General features: G+C 35.5%; 1 protein-coding gene across 9 annotated transcripts in view; it reads right to left on the reverse strand.

Moving 5' to 3' along the window:
* Positions 1 to 1,211: 1,211 nt before the first annotated feature.
* PDLIM5 (PDZ and LIM domain 5) overlaps positions 1,212 to 12,399 on the reverse strand; it is a 239,224-nt gene continuing 228,036 nt past the window's right edge. For 8 of the 9 annotated variants that reach the window (XM_069593676.1, XM_069593675.1, XM_069593673.1 and 5 more), the window contains 2 exons: positions 6,813 to 6,928; positions 1,212 to 4,907 (listed from right to left, as the gene is read on the reverse strand). In XM_069593676.1, coding sequence (XP_069449777.1) covers positions 4,818 to 4,907; positions 6,813 to 6,928 — 206 coding nt within the window. In that variant the 3' untranslated portion in view covers positions 1,212 to 4,817. The remainder of the gene's footprint in view (positions 4,908 to 6,812; positions 6,929 to 12,399) is intronic. The other variant, XM_069593681.1, reaches the window with a different exon arrangement.

Here is a 12,399-nt window from a genome sequence, read left to right on the forward strand (position 1 = left end):
ATCAGTCAAGTGTGATTCTGTAATAAATTCCCATGAAGCAAACTATTTCTGGTAATTCTCCCTAATTAACACCAGGCCCACTAATAATACATCAGGTCCTATGTGTTTCTGATATAACCAAGATCTTGTCTGAGAGGACTCAAAAAGGGAAACCGCCAACCTAAATTAAGCTTTTCTGGCAAAAAAAGATTTTATATGTAGTTCTGTAAGAAAAGCTTTGATAATCTTATATGGGGGACATTTTGAGCAGAAAACACTGAACGACAGGGAGGTTTGTTCTGATTTGAGCACTGACTGGGGATTTATTGTGAACACACACTGTTGAGTCTTAAGCCTATAAATCTTGTACTGGATTACTGTTTCTTAACGAAGGAATGACAGATCTCTTATTTTGTCGGTGTATTTTAATGTGCAATGACGTGATTGATAGAAACCAAACAGCAGCTATTAAAATGTCACATGCAGACTTGATGCCCTTATAAGTTCGGCTTCTGCAGTTTAATATACTGTGAGCAAATAGACTTGAATTTGTCTTTTATTTCCAATAGACAGCCTGCAACAGAAACATTCCTCTCAACTTTATACAGTTGGAAAAAAATCTTAAAGCAATAAACAAACAAGGAATAGGTAAGCCTACCTAGTTACAGAAAAGTTAGTTAATGAGATCAGGATGAGTTAAGAATGAAGTCATGTACCCTGGTCAATGAAAGGCATGAAAATGCACATGACTGATGTTGTTTGAATATGACACAATATAATGTTTGATATGACAGGGTATTCCAATAAATGATTTCAACAATAAATTTAAAACTTTTAAAAATTATTTGGCTGTGTCGGGTCTTAACTGCAGCATGTGGGATCTATGCTGCATCATGTGCAATCTTTTGTTGCGGGGCATGGACTCTGCAGTCGTGGCACGCGGACTACGGAGTGTGTGGGCTTCAGCAGTTGTGGCACGTGGACCTACCTGTGTCACACCGGCTCTGGCGGTTGCAGCATGTGGGCTCTCCTGTTGTGGCACATGGACTCCAAAGTGTGCGGGCTCAGCTGCTGTTTGCAGGCTTAGCTGCTCGGCAGCTTGTGGGATTTTAGTTCCCCAACCAGGGAGTAAACCCATGTCTCCTGCATTGCAAGGCGAATTCTTAACCACTGGACCACCAAGGAAGTCCCAACAACAAGTATTTTTTTAAAAGAAAGACAATAGAGCTTACTTATCTATTCATACCATTTATTGTGTACATGCTACATGCAAAGCATAAATATGGATTAAAATAAAATAATTGTGACAATATTTTCAAATATATTATGTTTCTGGGACATTCTGATAGGCAAATACCATAAAGGAGGAATGCTCCTGAGAATCAGCCTATCCTCTGAACATTATTTTTTCCCTTGATGACTTAATAGAAACCTCTTGTCCCCCCAAAAGAAAAACCAAGAGAACTTGTTTGTATCACTGCAGCCATTTATTTATTATGTGCACATTAAGGTTTATATACTGATTATATTTCTCATGTGGTTTTTAACTAGAAAATGTATCCAAAAGCAAAATAGCACAGACATATACAAACTGAAAAATGCAGAGAAACAGAAGATAGAGACTAATACATCCAGTAAATGATATATTGAGAATCCAAACCCACAACCGTAAAACATCTGGGGGTTGAAGGAGGACAAACTGAAGACACATCAAACTGTGTGAAATGATTGTGTTTTCCCTTCCCTTAAGTCTGAAAAGCCACTCCTTTCAATAGCAATAACTAAACCCAAAATATTACCAAAATGTTAACATAACTCTAGATTCACACTTGAACAGGGATGAGTATTTTCTATAGTAGTAGTCCTTGAAAATGGTACCATGAATACCGCTTTTGTTATAATTATTTTTAAACATAACGCTGTTTTAAAGATTTAAACTCTAATTTCTACTTGTCTTTTGCACAATGACCAATGATCAGGTTTTAATTTTAGTTGCTAACTGTAACTTGAATCAATAGGAAATACGAATGCTACAAGCACATGTAGGGGGCATTATTTTTAGACAGCTACTTCAGTGAGCAACATTTTGTCCTTATAGACATGCTGTGCATTTAGAAACTGGGAAACCAAGTAGGGGATGTTTTAGAATCATATACTGTGATTTTAATCTGTATTATTCTAAGCACAACATTCCAAAATATACATCGAGAGAGACTAAAAGTAATGCTCTACAATAAGGAGGTAACAATTCAAAAATGCTACTGACATGGAATATTTATAATCAGAAAAATAAATATTCTGGGAGCTCACTAGAAGAATAAAGTGCTCTGCCAGTTATTAAAAGATTAATGCTAGTGTATTAAATATGGCATTCCCCACTATAAAATACAGAGATTCTTCTGGGTTATAGTCAGTATTTATCTCAAAGGATTAACTGTTTTAAGAATAGACAAAAGAAGGCTTTGCCATAGAAGCAAAGGACAAAAGACAAAGCCAAAGGCCAAAGACAAATGACGTTAGGAAGTGACATTATCCTTTTAGGGATAAAATTTAGAGAAATGCAACATTATGCTCCATGAATAACATGCAGAAAGAAAAGTGTAATAAAAGCAAAATCCTTAATATAACTTTATAAGAAATCCAGATCAAATAAAATTCTTTGAACAAAATACCCAAATGCCATTCCAATGCCACTGACTTATCAAATACTCTCTTGGCATATAATCTGTAAAGTGAACTCACTCAGTCGTGTCTGACTCTTAGTGACCCCATGGGCTGTAGCCCCCTATGTCCATGGGGTTTTCCAGGGAAGAATACAGGAGTTGCCATTTCCTTCTCCAGGCGATCTTCCGGACCTAGGGATCCGAGTCTAGGGATGCGAGTCTCCCGCACTGCAGGCAGACTCTTTACCATGTAAAAGCAAAACCAAAAAACAACAAAAATATCTCTATCACACTAAAACAAAACCACCAACGTATTTTATGTCATGTAAAGCAAAGGACTGACACTAAGATTCGTGACAATGCAGCGTGTCTTCCATGGGTGGTTTCAGCAGCAATGGGAAATATGGCACGATTCAGTTCCAGCTTTCAAAACACAACAGAAAAAACTCCCTGCGTCCCTACAAGATGCAGGGCAAGGGGACAGTTCTGGGTTGCCACTGGTGAAGCATTCAGTTTGCTACTTTACGCCACACTTCTCATTCTTTTTATTCCCAGTTTATTCTTTTTATTCCCACTTAATTACTATCTGCATATAATGTAAATCTGCTAGACCATGAATTAGCAGCTTTCAGGACAGATACCTTGAACAGTTATTAGGGAGATTAAACAAATACTGTAGCCTAATACCCTGCTCTCTAACAAACATGCACACAATGAACATGAAGTCTCAAGTGATGGATGAGTCGGGCAGGGGGTGGGGCTCAGTCTCAACTATAAAAGCACCCTTCCCCAAACAAATCCAAGTGATAACTTAGTGTGATCATGGGCTTTTGTCCATTCTGGAAACAAACAAAAAAACTATCAAATGCCATAATCTCTTCTCACTGGGCAAATATCAACAGGATTCACGCTCTTACCACAATTATTTCCATCTTTACATGGTATCTACATAATTTTTTTCCCTAAAATGAAGAAAACAAAGAACAAGCTGGTCTGAGTAATTAATCATGTTCCTCTCTATACTATCAAACCTCTGTGAACAAAAGCTTTCCAAACTTCATGATTACTTTTAGAAGTGGTTCATTTATTACTGAAAAAGAACTACTAAAAGAAAAAAAAAAATCTAAATTTCTATCATATCCCCAAACCAATATTTTATTTTTCTAATGTAGAACTGAACAAAAAAAAATTATTCTGCAAAGAGAACTTTCAAACCTTCATCAGTCAACAGTATAACACGAACTGATCAAACTGACTCACTGTCTAAAAAGGGGGAATTTTAAAAAATTTCTGATCCAATCTTTTGATTTACCATCACTCCCAACCACATTCTTTTCTATTTATTCTCTTTAAAGAGAGAGACAACTTTCAGAGTCCAAAGTTATTCAACAAGCTCTTTACCTCAGCTTAAGGGAAGGGAAAAAAAATAGTTTGACTGACATAGGTGGTGAAACATACACAATTAATAGAAAATGGTCATATTCTAATAATAGGCAAAAAATTGAAATTTATAAGCTATGTGGTAGCTTTTTTGGGGTGGAGGGAAATCAGACAAAAATATAACATCTCCTATTGACAAGACATCTTTTGATCAAAATCTCATTGGCCTTTCCTATTGGAATGATCAACTATAAAGACAACAACAACAAAAAATACAGTTTAAAAAAACCTGCACCTACTATTGATAAAATTCTCTGTTTAAACTCCTATTTACTGTTTTAAAGATAAATGCTTTTTTTTTTTTTTAAGAAAAACACAATGTTTCATTTAAGTGTAAGGCATTTCATTGTCTTTTTATAGATTTACTCAAAACTACCTAACATGGAAAGTTTAGTTATTTCAGCATAGAAGTTGAAGGTTTTTATTCTAAAATTTAATTCTTCACTAATTTATTCTAAGATGAATTTAATAGTCAACCAGGAAATTGATTTTTATAAAAGTTACTTTATGGGCAGAAAATACAGGGAAAAAAGTAATAATAAACACCAAACTGTTTCTTTACTTTATGAAGCCAAATATTTCCTCATAGACTTGGTTTTCAAAGCTTGGAATTTATCCCGAGGGCCACTATTATTTTTCAAAACTTCATATAAATATTAAATCTAAAAATTAATTGGTAATTTAAATTTTCCTCTTTCTCTTCAAATTTCTTCTCTTCCCGTGGACAGTTGACTTCTAAAAATTCACAGAATGAGCATGTTTCTTGCAAAGTGGCTTGTCCTTCTTAGAGAAAAAGGTCTGACCTTCCAAACTTTCACAACATACCTGAAAAAGAAGCATTATTTGAGAGAATGTCATTATCTTATCAACTCTGCCTAAAAAGGGGAAAATGATTCTTCACCCATTGGACAGTACGACAAAACACTTTAGTTGGTTGTGTCAGACCTCCTAACATTTCACGATTACTATAACATTCCATGTCATCTTTCAAATGCATGAAGAATGACTTTTCTCTGGAATGCATTTTAGTTTATTTAAACTTATTGATCATTATTTTTCTTAATTGGGAATGCATATTTGGCCACAGTGAAAAAATTAACACATAAAGTGGTCACATTAAACATAATTTCTATTCTCAAATTCTAATCAATGTTTTAAACCTGCCTCCTGTTGTAGAGACCCAAGGCATTAAGAAAAACAAACCAAAAAAATCCAACACAGGTGCTTTGCCACACACATATCTAGGCCCCTAAGTATACAAGCACAGAAAACCCGAGTGTGCTATGCTTTGTCACTTCAATCATGTCTGATTCTTTGCAAACCCATGGACTGTAGACTGCCAGGCTCCTTGTCCATGGGGATTCTCCAAGCAAGAATACTGGGGTGGGTTTCCATTTCCTTCTCCAGGGCATTTTCCCAACCCAGAGATTGAACCCAGGTCTCCTGCATTGCAGGTGGATTCTTTACTGTCTGAACCACCAGAGAATACCTGAGAGTTCTTTTAAATTCATTTCTTTGTCTCTTTTCTTGTTTGTTTCTTATTAAGAAAACTGTAGTCCACATCTGGCTGCTGGATGTTATACTATCAGTTAGCTATTCACATTTATGTCTTCTTATCTTTCCCACTGTCTTTGCTAACTTTAATGCTCCTGAGTGGGCTTCCCAGGTGGCTCGGTGGTAAAGAATCCGCCTGCTAATGCAGGAGACGCGGATTTGATCCCTGAATCCGAAATATCCCCTGGAGAAGGAAATGGCAACCCACTCCAGTACTTTTGCCTGGAAAATCCCACGGACAAAGGAGTCTGGCAAGTTACAGTCCATGAGGTTGCAAAGAGTCAGACATGCCTGAGCGACTAAAAACAACAACAATGCTCCTGAGCAGATCTGCCAGAGAACAGGGGAGGCAAATCTGCTAAAATCACTGCTTTTTACAGATTTTATGACGTCTAAGAGATGGATCTGAACTGAACTGAAGAGACGGATGAAGTAAACAAGACAGGGTTCAATACTAACGTTTAGGGAAATTATGTGACTTCAATTAACTAGTCATTTCCCCCTTCATACAATGTTATTAAAAACTATTAAAAATATTAAATATAATTTTAAAAAAATCAACCATCTGAATAGAGTACCTTTATTAAATATTTACTTCTAAATTAAAAAAATATATGTCTTAGGTTAAAGTTAATGCTGAATCAATATTTATCAATAAAAATAAAACCAAAAATACTATAATATGAAATGAGACAGGTAAATATATTACTACAAGTTTATTTTAGTCTCAAAAAGAAAAGAATATTCATAGACTATTGCTAAGGAAGGAAATGGGTCAACATATAGTTTACTTCCAGTTATTGAGTCACTAACAGATATTTATGAAAGTTTACTTTTATTTTAAGAACTACCTGTTTTCATAAATTACTAAAGACACTCCAATAAAACATAGTTTAAAAAATGCAAAATAATCTTACTGTTTTTAAGAAATTCAAATCTTCTCCTTATAAACAAAAATGTATTAACAATATTTTTCTAAAGGCTTAAGCACCTTTTTTTGTGCCAAACAATTTTGAAAAGTACCAAAAATTTTAATGAACTTGACTTTCAAAACCACTGTAAAACATTTCTAGGTTTGAGAGACCAATAGACAGAAAAACCGTTATATCCATTTAGTGTTCAGGCTAGAACTGGCCATACTGTGCTCCTCTGAATGGGAAACAGGAATTTACTTACTGAGCATACAAAACAAGTGTCGTGCCAGGTATACCCCAGAGCTTCCAGGAACATGTCGCCAGCTTCTATGGGAAATTCACATCCACGGCATATAGTACCAAAGAGGGCATAATAATCTGTATTGGGGCAGGGGTGGGGCAAACGTAATTGAAACATGACAAAGATGTAGAATGAGAGCTTTCAGAGAGCAGCAACAAAATGAGAATTAAATGAGATGATAAAGATATATAGAAAAATGTTCAAATGGCATAACACCTGACCTGAGCATTATGTGTAATTTATTTCAGTTTACCCTTAGAAAACATTATATATACAACTTAACATTCTTTATTATATTTTCCATATGTTACTTCTCAGTTCTGTCCAACTTATTAAAGACCCAAATGTATATGAAGATCACTGTTCTCTGATAAGTTATCAATAAGCATATTGTTTCAATATAATAAATGAGAAGGTCCAATAACTAGAAACAATAAGACTAATGAACATAAATCATGAAAAACGTATGAAAAAACCTTCTTTCCCGCAAAATTTCACAGCAAATCTACTTGGTAAGGAAGAAAAAAACGTCACAGGAAACCTTCATGAATAAATGCTGTGACTGAGTTCCTAGCTGGATTGTATCACAACAATATTAGCCATTTTTTTCTTCTGCTATATTTTCCTTCCCATTTTACAACTTCATGCTAAAATTCCTTATCCAGAGAACACCTCTTACTTGACACAGTTATAAAGTATTAATGTCTTCCTTCTGGAGAAAGCAGTTTTGACAAGATGTTTATCATTACTAAATTAGAACTTATTGGCAATTTTCTTTTATGCAGCTACCCTTATTATGTGTTTTCTTTTTTTTTTCTCTTTGCAAAAGAATTTTTTTTATTCTACTTTATTTTACTTTACAATACTGTATTGGTTTTGCCATACATCAACATGAATCTGCCATGGGTGTACACGTGTTCCCAATCCTAAATCCGCCTCCCACCTCCCTTCCCATACCATCTCTCTGGGTCATCCCAGTGCACCAGCCCCAAGCATCCTGTATCCTGCATCGAACCTAGACTGGTGATTTGTTTCTTATATGATATTATACATGTTTCAATGCCATTCTCCCAAATCATCCCACCCTTTCCCTCTCCCACAGAGTCCAAAAGACTGTTCTATACATCTGTGTCTCTTTTGCTATCTCGCATACAGGGTTATTGTTACCATCTTTATAAATTCAATATATATGTGTTAGTATACTGTATTGGTGTTTTTCTTTCTGGCTTACTTTACTGTGTATAATCAGGTCCAGTTTCATCCACCTCATTAGAACTGATTCAAATGTATTCTTTTTAATGGCTGAGTAATACTCCATTGTGTATATGTACCACAGCTTTCTTATCCATTCATTTGCTGATGGACATCTAGGTTGCTTCCATATCCTGGCTATTGTAAATAGTGCTGCAATGAACATTGGGGTACACGTGTCTCTTTCAATTCTGGTTTCCTTGGTGTGTATGCCCAGAAGTGGGATTGCTGGGTCATAAGGCAGTTCTATTTCCAGTTTTTTAAGGAATCTCCACACTGTTCTCCATCGTGGCTGTACTAGTTTGCATTCCCACCAACAGTGTAAGAGGGTTCCCTTTTCTCTACACCCTCACCAGCCTTTATTGCTTGTAGACTTCTGGATTGCAGCCATTCTGACTGGTGTGAAATGGTACCTCATTGTGGTTTTGATTTGCATTTCTCTGATAATGAGTGATGTTGAGCATCTTTTCATGTGTTTGTTAGCCATCTGTATGTCTTCTTTGGAGAAATGTCTGTTTAGTTCTTTGGCCCATTTTTTGATTGGGTCATTTATTTTTCTGGAATTGAGCTGCAGGAGTTGCTTGTATATTTTTGAGATTAGTTGTTTGTCAGTTGCTTCATTTGCTATTATTTTCTCCCATTCAGAAGGCTGTCTTTTCACCTTGCTTATCGTTTCCTTTGTTGTGCAGAAGTTTTTATTTTAATTAGATCCCATTTGTTTATTTTTGTTTTTATTTCTAGTATTCTGGGAGGTGGGTCATAGAGGATCCTGCTGTGATGTATGTTGGAGAGTGTTTTGCCTATGTTCTCCTCTAGGAGTTTTATAGTTTCTGGTCTTACATTTAGATCTTTAATCCATTTTGAGGTTTTTTTTTGTGTGTGTATGGTGTTAGAAAGTGTTCTAGTTTCATTCTTTTACAAGTGGTTGACCAGTTTTCCCAGCACGACTTGTTAAAGAGATTGTCTTTAATTCGTTGTATATTCTTGCCTTCTTTGTCGAAGATAAGGTGTCCGTAGGTGTGTGGATTTATCTCTGGGCTTTCTATTTTGTTCCATTGATCTATATTTCTGTCTTTGTGCCAGTACCATACTGTCTTGATGACTGTGGCTTTGTAGTAGAGCCTGAAGTCAGGCAGGTTGATTCCTCCAGTTCCATTCTTCTTTTGCAAGACTGCTTTGGCTATTCGAGGTTTTTTTTATTTCCATACAAATTGTGAAATTATTTGTTCTAGCTCTGTGAAAAATACCGCTGGTAGCTTGATAGGGATTGCACTGAATCTGTAGATTGCTTTGGGTAGTATACTCATTTTCACTATATTGATTCTTCCGATCCATGAACATGGTACATTTCTCCATCTATTAGTGTCCTCTTTGATTTCTTTCACCAGTGTTTTATAGTTTTCTATATATAGGTCTTTTGTTTCTTTAGGTAGATATATTCCTAAGTATTTTATTCTTTTCGTTGCAATGGTGAATGGAATTGTTTCCTTAATTTCTTTTTCTACTTTCTCATTATTCGTGTATAGGAATGCAAGGGATTTCTGTGTGTTGATTTCATATCCTGCAACTTTACTATATTCATTGATTAGCTCTAGTAATTTTCTGGTGGAGTCTTTAGGGTTTTCCACGTAGAGGATCATGTCATCTGCAAACAGTGAGAGTTTTACTTCTTTTCCAATTTGGATTCCTTTTATTTCTTTTTCTGCTCTCATTGCTGTGGCCCAAACTTCCAGAACTATGTTGAATAGTAGTGGTCAAAGTGGGCATCCTTGTCTTGTTCCTGACTTTAGAGGAAATGCGTTCAATTTTTCACCACTGAGGATACTGTTTGCTGTGGGTTTGTCATATATAGCTTTTATTATGCTGAGGTATGTTCCTTCTATTCCTGCTTTCTGGAGAGTTTTTATCATAAATGGATGTTGAATTTTGTCAAAGGCTTTCTCTGCATCTATTGAGATAATCATATGGCTTTTATTTTTCAATTTGTTAATGTGGTGAATTACATTGATTGATTTGCGGATATTGAAGAATCCTTGCATCCCTGGGATAAAGCCCACTTGATCACAGTGTATGATCTTTTTAATGTGTTGTTGGATTCTGATTGCTAGAATTTTGTTAAGGATTTTTGCATCTATGTTCATCAGTGATATTGGCCTATAGTTTTCTTTTTTTGTGGCATCTTTGTCAGGTTTTGGTATTAGGGTGATGGTGGCCTCATAGAATGAGTTCGGAAGTTTACCCTCCTCTGCAATTTTCTGGAAGAGTTTCAGTAGGATAGGTGTTAGCTCTTCTCTAAATTTTTGGTAGAATTCGGCTGTGAAGCCGTCTGAACCTGGGCTTCTGTTTGCTGGAAGATTTCTGATTACAGTTTCAATTTCTGTGCTTTTGATGGGTCTGTTAAGATTTTCTATTTCTTGCTGGTTCAGTTTTGGAAAGTTATACTTTTCTAAGAATTTGTCCATTGCTTCCACGTTGTCAATTTTATTGGCATATAACTGCTGACAGTAGTCTCTTATGATCCTTTGTATTTCTGTGTTGTCTGTTGTGATCTCTCCATTTTCATTTCTAATTTTATTGATTTGATTTTTCTCCCTTTGTTTCTTGATGAGTCTGGCTAATAGTTTGTCAATTTTATTTATCCTTTCAAAGAACCAGCTTTTGGCTTTGTTGATTTCTGCAATGGTCTCTTTTGTTTCTTTTGCATTTATGTCTGCCCTAATTTTTAAGATTTCTTTCCTTCTACTAACCATGGGGTTCTCCATTTCTTCTTTTTCTAGTTGCTTTAGGTGTAGAGTTAGGTTACTTATTTGACTTATTTCTTGTTTCTTGAGGTATGCCTGTATTGCTATAAACTTTCCCCTTAGCACTGCTTTTACAGTGTCCCACAGGTTTTGGGTTGTTGTGTTTTCATTTTCATTCATTTCTATGCATATTTTGATTTCTTTTGTGATTTGTTGGTTATTCAGAAGCGTGTTGTTCAGCCTCCATATATTGGAATTTTAAATAGTTTTTCTCCTGTAATTGAGATCTAATCTTATTGCATTATGGTCAGAAAAGATGCTTGGAATGATTTCAACTTTTTTGAATTTACCAAGGCTAGATTTATGGCCCAAGATGTGATCTATCCTGGAGAAGGTTCTGTGAGCACTTGAGGAAAAGGTGAAATTCATTGTTTTAGGATGAAATGTCCTATAGATATCAATTAGGTATAACTGGTCTAATGTATCATTTAAAGTTTGCATTTCTTTGTTAATTTTCTGCTTAGTTGATCTATCCATAGGTGTGAGTGAGGTATTAAAGTCTCCCACTATTATTGTGTTATTGTTAATTTCCCCTTTCATACTTGTTAGCATTTGTCTTACATATTGTAGTGCTCCTATGTTGGGTGCATATATATTTATAATTGTTATATATTCTTCTTGGATTGATCCTTTGATCATTATGTAGTGGCCTTCTTTGTCTCTTTTCACAGCCTTTGTTTTAAAGTCTATTTTATCAGATATGAGTATTGCCACTCCTGCTTTCTTTTGGTCTCTATTTGCGTGATATATCTTTTTCCAGCCCTTCACTTTCAGTCTGTATGTGTCCCTTGTTTTGAGGTGGGTCTCTTGTAGACAACATATGTAGGGGTTTTGCTTTTGTATCCATTCAGCCAGTCTTTGTCTTTTGGTTGGGGCATTCAACCCATTTACGTTTAAGGTAATTATTAATAAGTATGATTCCGTTGCCATTTACTTTATTGTTTTGGGTTCTCATTTATACACCCTTTTTTGTGTTTCCTGTCCAGAGAATATCCTTTAGCATTTGTTGGAGAGCTGGTTTGGTGGTGTTGAATTTTCTCAGCTTTTACTTGTCTGTAAAGCTTTTGATTTCTCCTTCATATTTGAATGAGATCCTTGCTGGGTACAGTAATCTGGGCTGTAGGTTATTTTCTTTCATCACTTTAAGTATGTCTTGCCATTCCTTCCTGGCCTGAAGAGTTTCTATTAAAAGATCAGCTGTTATCCTTATGGGAATCCCCTTGTGTGTTATTTGTTGTTTTTCCCTTGCTGCTTTTAATATTTGTTCTTTGTGTTTGATCTTTGTTAATTTGATTAATATGTGTCTTGGAGTGTTTTGCCTTGGGTTTATCCTGTTTGGGACTCTCTGGGTTTCTTGGACTTGGGTGATTATTTCCTTCCCCATTTTAGGAAAGTTTTCCACTATTATCTCCTCAAGGATTTTCTCATGGTCTTTCTTTTTGTCTTCTTCTTCTGTGACTCCTATAATTCGAATGTTGGAGCATTTCATATTGTCC

Source organism: Ovis canadensis, chromosome 6, assembly GCF_042477335.2.
Source record: "Ovis canadensis isolate MfBH-ARS-UI-01 breed Bighorn chromosome 6, ARS-UI_OviCan_v2, whole genome shotgun sequence".
Lineage (NCBI taxonomy): Eukaryota > Metazoa > Chordata > Mammalia > Artiodactyla > Bovidae > Ovis > Ovis canadensis.